The sequence below is a fragment of the Hemitrygon akajei genome, chromosome 14, assembly GCF_048418815.1.
Source record: "Hemitrygon akajei chromosome 14, sHemAka1.3, whole genome shotgun sequence".
Classification (NCBI taxonomy): Eukaryota; Metazoa; Chordata; class Chondrichthyes; order Myliobatiformes; family Dasyatidae; genus Hemitrygon; species Hemitrygon akajei.
Genome location: NC_133137.1, coordinates 56,941,581 through 56,954,366, shown reverse-complemented (window position 1 = coordinate 56,954,366; position 12,786 = coordinate 56,941,581). Strand labels below are relative to the sequence as shown.

The window sequence follows — 12,786 nt, the reverse complement described above, 5'->3', positions numbered from 1 at the left end:
GGCTGAGACCTGATGTAGGGTCTCGTCTCAAAAATATCGACTGTTTATTCCTCTGCATAGGTGCTACCTGACCTGCTGAGATACTCTGCTATTTTGAGTGCTGCTGTAGATTGTCAGCATCTGCAGAATCTTTTGTGTTTATAATGGATACAGGCTTGTCAATCTATGAAATGTTGATATCAGTGGTAAAATTCCACTAACAGTCTATTATATATCCCAGTTATTTTGGGAAATTCATTAAGATTGTGTAATGTTGAAGCAGGTTCACATGTCTGGCAAGTGAGGCAGAAAACAATGACTGTGAATAAATATACTGAATTAATCATTTATTTACAAACAGTAAAAAATTTGACCGAACATTTAAATTCCCCCAAGTAACACAAACTACAAAACTAAATATTCAACAAACAGATACATAGTTATGTCCACATTGAGCATGCCTTCCCGAGGGTTCTGTACTGCGTGCCCCAAAGACACAAAGAGGCAAAAAAAAAGAGTAAACCTCCCACCCGGGCTATTCTTTGTACCTGGGATGTTTGAAACCAGACATGTGGCACACAAGGTAACCAATGGGAAGAGCTGCTACAGATTTCAAACACACCAATCACAATCAAATGACAGAAGTGGCTTTCGACCGGTAGATAATCCTCACTCCCACATAAGAGCTTGTCGTACCTTGCTGTAGTAATTTTGAATATCTAAGCAAAATACTTTGGGTGCTGGGGAACTGGAAATGCTCACTTAGTTTGTGGAGGTAAACACTGTTGACCTTTTATGTCAATAGCAGTTCATCATAAAATAAATCCATAAGACAGAGGAGTAGCATTAGGATATTTGGCCCATCAGGTCTCCTCTGCCACTTGATTGTGGTTGATATATTATCCCTCTCAACGCCGTTCTTTTGCCTTCTCCCCATAACCTTTGAGCCCCTTACTAATAAAGAACATTTCAACCTCGACTTTAAAAAGATTTTATTTTTTTCCTCCAATTTCCAAATGGCAATATATTATCCTCATGCCTTGATACCTTCACTAAATTCATTAAATATTTTTGGGGTCAGTAACTCAGGAGTTTAATATCAGTGTTTGCAAAGTTTAGAAAGTGGTGCAATGTTGCAGGACTAATTGGATTTACACAAAGGAACCTAGCATTACACGAAGGCTGGAAGGTATCAGCACCAACTCCCGACAAAGAAATGTGCAAATGTTCTCCGTACTGTATGCTGACTCCTGCTATCGGATGCATAAGCAATGATTGCAAAGTAAAATCACTGGACGTAGGTGGTGAATATTAATTTAAGCTTTATAAGCTACTGGGTAAACTGAACAAGTTCAGATTTTCTCCAGTTTACCAAAACAAAAACAAGCTGCTGGATGAACTCAATGGGTCAAGAAGCACCTGTTGAAAGTGTTCTTTAGACAAGGCCCATCTTGCTGAAATGTTAATTATCCTTTCAGATGTGCCCTCCTCTGAATCGTGTGAAGACAGTTTTTGCATCTATCATCCTTACAGGCAGTGAACTTCAGACTGAATAGCTTTCTACCCCTCATTTCTCCTTTCAGGCTTCCACCCTTGTTATTCCTTCTGGTTGAAATCTATACCTCTTGGTTTCTGAGACCATGGCTGAAAAAAGCAAGTTCTTTCCATTTATCTTGTCTAGACCACTCACTTTTATGCTTCTAACAATAATCTCCAATGGTCCCATGCTCTGAGCTATTGCTAATCCATCTCATTCCTTGATATACATGGTTGGTAGATGCTGCAGTAATTAGATACAATTCTTCCCAGGTATTGAAAGAATGCCCCAATATTTGATTAGAATCATGCCAGCTGAAAACAGGCCCTTCTGCCCAAATCTTGATCCAAGATTCCCATTTAGCTTTGTTCCATTTGGCGCATATTCTAAACCTTTCCTAATGTGTCCTTTAAATGTTATAATTTTAATGAAGGTCTGTATTGGAATAGGGAAGAGAGAGGAGATAGCAAAACTGTAGAGATCTGAGCTGAGTAATGTGACTACAGTGGAGGCATAATGATTTCAGCATGCAAAGAGGCCAGATGAATTGAACAGCTTAAATGACTTGTTAATTTTTTAAAATGTTATCATTGCTCAGAATAACACAGCCATTGTAGAGGACAATTGATATGAGCCATCACTGTAACAAATGGCTTTAAACCTAATTTAATCAGGCAACCTACAGCGATGGCTCAGCGCAAGCCTTCTGTGGAAATCATACAGTGCTTAGTGACAAATTGTAGAAAAAAGAGTTTGACATTTTATTGTTCACTTTGACTCAGTAAATCGATTGTTCTCTGCAGCTCCCTGACATGATGGCTGGTTGGGGAGAGGAAAAGCACAAATGGAAGAAGTAAAAAAAAAGCACTGAATTTCAACTTAGTGAGTGTTATGGAGACATACAGCATAGAAACAGGTCCTTAGGCCCACCTTGCTGAGGGAGCTTCACAGAGTAGAAGTCCTGTGGATGTTTCTTCCAACAGCAGAATCTAGAATACAGGGGTGTGGTTTTGTAATAAAGGAGTTTGAATTTAAGTCAGAGATTATGAGAATCGCAAGTCTTCAGAATTCTATACACCGGAGATCTGAAAATGATCTTGAAATGACCAAACTGGTCATTGACCTAATTCTTTAATCATTTAAAATATCTAGTAATCTCGGCCCTGAGGATAACTAATGACCTCGGTTTTAGCCTTGTAACTATGCATATTTCAGTTCCTTGAAATATAGATTCTACAAGTGGAAAATCTCAAGCAAGGGTGCATAGTTACAAGTTTAAAAATGAGCTCACTAACCATACCCAATGCTAAGATTACTAGATTTTTGAAAAAAGGGAATTGGGCCAATGATCAGATTAGCAGTGATCTTATTGAATCGTGGAATAAACTCTTAATTATGTTCTTAAGGTGTACTAACCCCATGCATCAAACTCAACAAAGATTCAGACACCAGGTCCTGTTAGTTAATAACAATAATTATGAACATTTATGATTAAACTGTCCTTTGTGTAATCTGATCCTTACTGTTCTAAATTAATCTCTTGCAGTCTTTGGTCACAATTAACATTCTAAGGAAAATTTAGAAGAATGTGTAGATGAGGACATCATACATTTGCTATGAGGGTGGAGAGCCAGTTTTGTGATCCATGCTTCTGTGTAAACTGCCTCCATTTCAGAAGGTTTGCTTGATAAATGTGGTGAATTACATATACCTGTCTGGACACGCCCCCTGATGACTGCTCCTGTGGCTCCTCCCACAGACCCCTGTATAAAGGTGATGGAGGTCTGAGCCCGGCCTCTCTGTCTCCAGGATGTAGTATGGTGGTCACTCACTGCTTGTTCCTTCTTCCAGTCAATAAAAGCCGATATCTTGCCTTTACGTCTCAGAGTGAGTTATTGATGGTGCATCAATAAAATAGCTCCTTGTCTCCCTGGAGGTACTTTGCATATGGGATGTATTGGAAAATCTTGCCTGTCTTTCAGAAAAAAATTACTAGGATACTGCCTGGATTGAAGGACGTGGTCTCTAAGGCGAGTTTGGACAAACTAGCATTGTCTCCTCTGGAGCAGCAGAGACTGAAGGGAGACCTGAGAGAAGTATAGAAAATTGTGAGAGAGATGAGTCAGTGGTAGAAATGCTTAGTACTAGAGAGCTTATATTTAAGGTGAGAGCTGAAAGTTTAAAAGAGATGTGTGGGACAGCACAGAGTGGTGTGGTGCTTGGAATGTACTGCCGGGGTGGTGGTGGAACAGATATGATAGGGGTATTTAAATTGCTCCTAGATAGGCAGGAGAATGTTTAGAGAATGAAGGGATGAAGAGTATGTGCAGACAAAGCAGATTAGTATAATCAGGCATTATTAACTTAGTTTAGCACAACATTGTAGGTCAAAAAGCCTATCCTTGTATTTTACTGTTGTATTTTCTATCAGTAAAGTCTATCTTGCTGACTGTAAGATCGTTTAGCACAGCTGACAAATTTTACTATCATTCTTCTTCCCAGTCAATTATGCCTTTAGTAGTTTCAATTTCCTCTCAATTGAATAGAGTCTAACATTTTTGTTATTTGAGTGTGGATAATGTTCCTGTATCCAAGCCTCCACTTCTGCCCACATTATGAGGAGGTTTGGTTAGTTAAGGTAATGTGCAGTTGTTTTGTTTCTGTGCATTTTTTAATGTTGATAACAATGTTTACTTTTGACACTAGATGCACTGAACCAGAGCTAAAATCATTGGCAATAGGTGTACAAACCTTGATAATGAGATCACTTGGTGAGTCACTTTATTTTCCTTCTTAAGATTATTAATTTTTCAAGAATGGAACTATAATGCAGTAATTTCCTCCCTTCATAAAATTCTTTACTGTCTCCAAAAGATGCAGCTAGAAATTAAATGTCAATTTCAATGAGAGAATCTTGAACAAGGAGACATAGTTACAAGATTAAAACTGTACTGCACAGAAACAACTTCTCACAGAATGATGAATCTCTGGCACTCTCTATCCCAGAAGTCTGGTGGAGGGGGTTGTTAGGTCATTGGGAGTATTTCTGTATACCTAGGGTGCCAAAGACTTCTGCACAGTACTGTAGTAATTTTGTGTATTGCACTGTACAGCTGACACAAAAAAAAACAAATTTCACCACATATGTGAGTGATGCAAACTTGATTCTGATATGGGTCACTACTGTGGACTGAGAGTGGGAAGGGAGCATGGAGAGGGGGTACTTAGTTGGGAAAAGGAAAAGGCAGAGGGGAGGGAGCGGGAAGCACGAGAGACATTTTGTAATGAACAATAAACCAATTGTTTGGAATCAAATTACCTTGTCCGGTACTTCAGGCTGGCTATGTCTACAGCCATGCCACCCCCAACCCCACCAGCATTCTGCTATCTGTCCCACATCCCTCCCTGCGGTGCTCCACCCTCTCCATTTCCAATATCCTTTGTTCCCGCCAGATTTAGAAACCCGTTCTCCACTTCCACGATGACAAAAAAAGGTTTGATAGAATACCTGAGGGATGGTGTGCAAACCACTGCAGAGGTACAGTGACATAATATAAGGAAACAGGAACATGAGTAAGTCAACAGGACCCTCAGGCCTGCCCTGTCATCCAGTTTGATCATGGCTGACCTATACGAGGCCTCACCATCCAATAGTGTCTAGGCAACTTTGTTAACTTTTTTTTCTCTCCTTAGTGAAACTACAGCTCAGGATTTGAGTGCAGGTGAACAGAGATATATCTATGATTCATCACACCTGATAGCACAAGAACAGGCCATTTGGCCTGCAATATTGTGCTGGGCATGATGCCAAATTAGGCTCATCCTTCTGCCTGTCCATATCTGCTCTACATATCCCTACTTCCACTAGCACACCTGCAGCAAGTTCTAACCATGTACCACTCTGTGTTAGTGTGTGGCCTATATATACCATCAGACATAGGAGCAGAGTTATGCCATTCAACCCATCAAATCTGCTCTGGCATTCCATCATGACCATTTTATTTTCATTCTCAACTCAGTTTTCTTGCTTTCTACTGATAACATTTGATGCCCTTTATTAATTAAATAGCTAACAACTTGTGCTTTAAATATACCTAATCATTTTGCCTTCACAGCCATCTATAACATTGAATTCCACAGTTTTGTTACCAGGTTAAAGAAATTCCTCCTTATCTCTCTACCAGGGGACATCCAACCATTCTGAGGCTGTGCCCTCCAGGTCCTAGACTGCCCCACTATTGGAAACATCTTCTGCATGTCCACTCCATCTAATCCTTTCAATAGGTTTCCATGAGATCACCTCTCATTCTTCTAAACACTTTCAAAATACACTTTAAACTTCCCCCTTCACACCTTGAAACTATGCCAAATTGAAGTCATTTCCAGGGTATAAATTTCCTTTGTTTAAAGTTGCACAGAGTCAACAGTATAACCACCGCCACTCCATAGAATTTCAAGAGATAAGTAAGCTCGGTTGGCCTTGGTTGGTGTTTGCTCCTCATAGGCCATGTTCCCTTCCTTTTATCCACATATTAAGACTCCAGGTAGCCCAGAGCATAGCTAACATTATTTCTCAGCAAAGTAACCCACAAGTAGCAAAGGGAATGATTAAATCTGAGGCTATGCTCTTACAAGATCATTAGAGTGGGAGGATAAAGAGGTGCTGACTAAAAGTTGCTCGGCTGAATGTTCCCATTTCCCATGATGTGTGAAACAATTTGTGTTCAAGCGCACTATATTCCATTAGGTAAACACAAACAAGCCATGTAAAAATGATTTCAAGCCTCTGGCATCTTGTGCATAATGCATTTAAATATGCTTTTAAAAATAACGTGGACCCAACAGAGCAAGATGTGTGCAGGGATAATGTGGATCTGTGATTGTGAAATTGAAGCAATTTAACATAATTGTGTAAATGGTTGCAAGATTAACTATTGATGAGCATCTACCTCTCCCCTCTTCCAGCTGGAATCCCAGCTCCCGTTTACTTTGGAGCTTTGATGGACAGAACTTGTCTGAAGTGGGGGGCAAAGAAGTGCGGGGGGCGAGGGGCCTGCAGAATTTATGACTCTATTGCTTTCAGGTAAGTTTATTTTTGCCTGCTCTGAGTTGACACAAGTCTTTATAAAAGAATCAATAGCAAGGGAAAGGAATTTCAATCAGGTAAGATAAACTGGCCTCTAACTGGGTTATTTATCGTAAAATTTAGGGAGCCCTTTAGATCCAATCTGTACCTAAATCAAAGTTGAATTTATGATCATATGCACAGATGCAGTAAGAACTTACTTGCAGTAGCATCACTGACACATAATGTCAGAAAGGTATAATTCATAAGAGAAAATGTAAATTTAATTCTTATAAGAAAGAACAGTTAGAAGAAGTCCATTGTACTGAAAAATGGTCACAGTGTTGCTACACTGTAGTGATTTGGCTTGTTCCAGTTGGTTTGAGAACTGATTGGTTGAAGGGAAGGAGCTGTTCTTGAATCGAGTATTGTAGGACTTCCTGCTTCTCTATCTCCTGCCTAATGGTAACTGTCAGACATTGGCATGGTCTGGACCGTGCTGATCTTTGGATAATTCCTCCTTGAGGTGGTGCCTTGTGTAGTTACCACAGGTGATGGGAATGGATTTTCTTGTGATGTATTGGGCTGCGTCCACTAATCTCTGCAACTTCTTCTGGAAACTTCTACTAGAAGAAAAATTCTATTAGATCCACCCCCCCCCCCACCTTATTTTCCCAAATCTTTGTAATTCAATATCTGTCACTTGCTCACCAACTGCCCTTTTGATTCTTTTGTTGCTCTATCACATTAAGGGCCAACATGGCTTTGGAATTCAAAAGTATTCTTTCCATTTTGCTCAGTACTTAGTTGAACTAACTCTCGTAGCTATTATAGCCAGAAGTCTTTTTGGATAAGTCTTTGCGCAATGTAATAGAGCAAGATTTGTCCATTTCTCCTTGCAAAATTGCTCAAGCTCTGCCAGGTTAGTTGTGGAGTGGCAGTGGACAGCAATCTTGTGGTCTTGCCAGAGATTGTCAATTGGGTTAAGGTTGGGACTCTGACTGGGCTACTCAACAATGTCAATTTTCTTCATCTGAAGCCACTCCATGGTTGCCCTGCCGGTGTGTGTTGAGTCATTGTCCTGCTGAAAGGCAGACTCCCTCCCCAGTGTAAGTTTACTGACAGAGACGAGCTGGTTTTTATCCAGGATCTCTGTATTTTGCAGCATTCATCTTCCCATCAATCCTGACCAGATTTCCAGTCTCTGCTGCTGAAAAGCATCTCCATTTCATGATGCTACCTACCTCCACCATGCTTTACAGTAAGGATGGAGTTACCTGGCTGATGCACAGCATTAGATTCACGCTACAAGTACCGCTTAATTGTTGAGGCCAAAAAGCTCCACTTTAATCTCATCTGACCACAAGGCATTCTTTCCCATTTTAACAGTATCTTTTGTGATGCTTTGCAAATCTTTATGGGCAAGGATATGTTTTTTTTTAATGCCAGGGCTTCTTCCTTGCCACTCTTCCATAAATACACTTTTTATAAAAGGCCTTAGAGATTGTGGAGCCATGAACTTCATCTCCAATTGCAGCCGTTGACTTCTGCAGCTCATTCAGAGTGACTGTTGGTGTCACAGTAACCTCTCTTGCAGGTGCCATTCCTCTCCAGCGACAAATTTAAGGGGGGTGGTCTAATCTAGGCAGTGTGCCTGTGGTTTCATAATTTTCCCCACTTTTTCGCAATGGTCTGCACTGAGCTCTGAGGTATGTTCAGTGCCTAAGGATAGTCTTGTACCCTCTCCCAAATTTATTCTTCTCTATTATTATTTCCCTGACTTGCCTTGAATGCTCTTTTCTCTTCATTGTGGTTTGGTCTGTTGAAATTCTACCAGACTGTTGGACCTTATAGAGAAAGGGAGTATTTGTTCAGGTGATCCTCCAATTTTCCACAGCAAAAAATTGGATGAGTTGGTAAGGTAATATACAGTATTGCACCTGATGAAAGTTAGTGTTGTAATTACAAAGGGGATGAATACTTTATCACCCTCACAATTTTGGTTTTTAATTTTTAGTAAATTGTTGACAAGTTTTGAAATTTTTCTATTGATTTGATGTGCTGAACTCAAAAAATTCTATTTCCCTTCAACTGTTCAGTTCTTGAACCAACCGGCCAAACTCTATTAACTACAGATTAGCAACAGTATGAACACTTGCACTAAAATGGGCTTCGTTTCAATGTGCTCTTTCTTGTAAATATTGCATATACTTTGTTTAATATTTTTTCTTATGAATGTGGCTTATCTGATGCTTTGTGGCAGTGATGCTGTTGCCAGTTTTTCTTTGCATCTGTACATATACAGTATGTACTTGTGCATTTGAAATAAACTGGACTGTGACTATCAATAGATTTGTCTAGTCTGTCTCATTAGTTAGAATCAGCCTGCCCCAAATTTAGAGCTTTGGTTATTTCTCTTTTTTTTTGTTCTAATTGAACCTGAACACAGCCCAGCAAATAACGTTCATTCTCTGTTGGGCTAGAAACTGAATCTAATGGAGTTTATTATTCTGGAGCCTTTTGGTGCAGAAAAGTGTTCACAAGTAATGCATTTGCAGTATTGTCCTGGTCAGTCTGTTTATACCAATCTGAATAGCAGGTTAAAAACCCTATTAAAGTCACCCTATCTTTACATTTGAATTTTCACTTGTATATATTTTGCCCCTTTATGCTTGTTATCTAGTATCCTTTTACATAACTCCCACTATAGACTTGGAATTAATTTAATAGATATATCCATTACCTGTTTACCCCTATAAGTGGCAAACCTCTTCTGTAGAAGGCCATAGACCATGATTGCCTACGTCATATGACATATGACATGATGATGATGATGACCATATAAAACATTCTATCTGTACACATCATTGCTTGATATGGCAACTGCTTTGCCCAAGATGGCAAGAAACTATAGAATCTTGTCAACTCAGATCAGCACATCGCAAAAACCAGGCTCCTCTCCATGGACTCTGTCTACACTCCTCACTGCCTCAGCATAATCAAACACTTCACTCACCTGGATGTTCTCTCTTCTGCCTTCTCGCATTGGGCAGAAGATATAAAAGCCTGAAAGCACTAGGCTCAAGGACAGCTTCTACTCCATCATCCTAGGAGTATTGAATGGTTCCCTAGTACAATAATAATGGTCTCCTGATTTCACAATCTACCTCATTATGAATGTGCACTTTATTGCCTACCTGCACTTTCTCTGTATCTGTTACACTCTCTGTTATTGGTTTATCTTGTACTACCTCAATGCACTGTAATGAATTTATATATGAACAGTATACAAGATAAGCTTTTCACTGTACCTCTGTACATGTGCTAATAATAAACCAAATCCAAAACCTGCCGCATGCAATGCACTCTATCTTTCCCCGTACCTTTCCTGTAGATCTTGCAACCTGATACACTTAGGAGTTTAATACCAATGATCTTATAGTATGGCTTCCAGTCTGTGCTCCTCCCGTCCCAGCTGAATTTCTGTCTGTGATTCATTCAGATTGTCTTATGTATGAATGCATTGTATGGCAAGGGTATTTTAGCACAAAAGTAACCATTTGTGTGCAAGTGCTGTAATGGCTACTGCAGCAATGCTTAAGCACTCCTTGTCCCAGGTTTGATATTGGTTTTGTATGAAGTGGAAATCCTCTATCCTACATGCCACTAAATTGCTCCTGTTTAGTCATGAAAACTGGTGGATTTGATGAGAATCTGAGGAAAGTTAAATGTGGGACAGATGTAGGATTAGAGTAAAATGGTTTGCTGATGACTAGTACAGACTTGATGGGTCGAAGATCCTGTATCTCTGATTCTAGGACACTAGCTGAAACTAGTTATTGAGGCTAGATCATAGACAGAAGCAGCAAGCGTTATTTCTTTGTGTGTTAGCTGTTGTCCTAAATGAGAGGAACAGCCAGATTTTTAATGCATTGATTCTCATCTCATTCCATACAGGAACATCTACTTGGGATTACAGGTAGTTTTGCGTGGATTGGGTATAATTGTGTTCTTTGGCATTCTGACACTAGTAAAGAAACGATTTCAAGCCAAGGACCAACATGCAGCACCTAAATGTAATATGGAAGTCATGCCTTTTCAGGACAAGGACAGTGGGCCTGGTAATGGAGATTTTCCAGCCAAAGTAGATATCAGTGACACAGAAAAGGAGTCGCATTTCTAAAATGAACTTCATTCCTTAGTGCAAAACGAAATGATAAGTTTTCAAGTTAAACATTTTAGAAGCAAAATGTTTTTATTTTTGCTGATTATAGAATTGAAGTATATTATGTTTTAAGAATTGAAGAATTATATGAAATAATACTTTAACTCAGCTTTAAATATGAGGGAGTCAAAAAGTTGTCAATATATTTTTTCTTTCTGTAATCATTTGAAAACTCAAAAAAAGTTTAAAATAAAATATCAAGCAGGATATTTGGATGAGTTTTATTTTCAAAGAAGATTTATTGTATCTATGGAACAATAACTCTTAAGTGAATTTTATATATTCTTTTAGCCTGAGCATTGATTGAAAATGGGGTCTGCCCCTCTTCAGCCACATTAAGGTGACTCTTGCTGCCCCTTGTACTGCAATGCACTTGGTAGAAAATAGGACAAGGATTCACAACAAGCCTGTTTTGTGGCAACATTCAGCTGAAGGATATTCCCTGAAACCTTAGCTCAATTATTCTTTGCTCAGATACTGCCTGAGAAATTTCAGCAGTTTTGTTCTTATTTTGGCACACCCTGTTTCTGTACACGTGTTGAACACTTGTCTTATTTTGATCTAATGTTTCAGTTGTTGGGCACAGGCTGCTGGGTAGATCAAAAATAAGAATATTTAATGCCTTTCCTTACCACCGTGAGCCTTCGATATGAGGTTGTGTTGCTCACTCCTTGAGTGCCTGTTCATCTGTTTTTCATCAATTCAATAATGGCAGTTTATTCTGCACAAAATCCAGTTTACTGGATTGCTGCGGTGCTTTTAATCTTTGACTTCTCTACATCTAATTCTATCCTCAACAACATTTATTGCCAGGCTTGTGATACATTCTGCCTTTTTCCAGATAGCAGGAGAAGATGATAGCATTGTTTTCAACCTGTTGTTTTAAGTATTTGTCTTTGCATTGTTCTTAATTCAAAAAATAAAGATATTTAAAGTGATGCTTCTTTATCAGTACTTATTTTCAGTACAAAATCTTCGATCCTTGTAGTTTAGAAACACAGTAATGGCAGAATGGAGCAGTGGTTAAAATCTCGCAGCTCAAGCGTTGGGATTTGAATCTGACCTCTGGTGCTGACTGGAAGTTTGCTCATTCACCCTGTGGCTGCATGGACATTCCCCAGGTTATCTGGTTTCCTCCCAAATCCAAAAGGCTGATTTGTGGATTACTGTAAATTTCCTCTAGTGAGTATATAGGTAGTGAATCCCATAGGGAGGCACAGGAGCATTGGGTCCCATGCCACCAGGTTCAGATAATTACCCCATAATTATCAGACTCCCAACAAGTGTGGATAACTTCGCTCATCACCACCCTGAGCTGATTCTACAACCTACAGACTCACTTTTATGGACTCTGCAACTCATGTTCTGAGTATTACAGTGGATTCCAGTTAATAGGACCATTGATTAATTGGAGCAGCTGCTTATTTGGAACAACTCTTTTTAAAAAAAACTAAACTAATTGCGAAAATAGTCAGGATTCCTTTTGTTTATTTGGAATATTATACCACTTAATTAGGGCTAGAGACTGTTGCCAAGCAGCTTCTAACTAGTATCAGTCGAGTGCACTTGTGTGGCCATTAAACACTACACCGTGCTTAGAGCCAACAGTTTTTAAATAGCATCAGTTGCAAGTATTTGTGCTTTAAAAGCAGAGACTTTTGTCACTGGTAGTTGGTGAGAAATAAGCATCAAGACAATTTTTGCTCACTGTGGTTTCGTGCATTCAAGCTTGGAGATTCCAGAAGCAGCTGGGAATGAAAATTAAATGAATTCACTCGTTCAAGTTAGGAACTATGACAAATTTGAAGGTATTGACAACCATCTTGAATATATGATGAAAATGAAGATTTGGAGAATGCAATCATCAAAAGAATTATATGAGGTAGTCCATTATCTGCAGTAGCTGCCTGCACTGATTTTGTTTGTTTACAGTCAAAATAACAACAGTGTACATTGAATTCTTCTGCTGATAACTGTAAG

General features: G+C 39.2%; 1 protein-coding gene across 3 annotated transcripts in view; it reads left to right on the top strand.

The window, feature by feature from the left end:
* The window catches only part of slco1c1 (solute carrier organic anion transporter family, member 1C1), a 73,424-nt gene extending 61,680 nt beyond the window's left edge, over positions 1-11,744 (top strand). For all 3 annotated transcript variants that reach the window (XM_073066131.1, XM_073066130.1, XM_073066132.1), the window contains 3 exons: positions 4,223-4,287; positions 6,482-6,599; positions 10,539-11,744. In XM_073066131.1, coding sequence (XP_072922232.1) covers positions 4,223-4,287; positions 6,482-6,599; positions 10,539-10,764 — 409 coding nt within the window. In that variant the 3' untranslated portion in view covers positions 10,765-11,744. The remainder of the gene's footprint in view (positions 1-4,222; positions 4,288-6,481; positions 6,600-10,538) is intronic.
* The last annotated feature ends 1,042 nt before the right edge of the window (positions 11,745-12,786 follow it).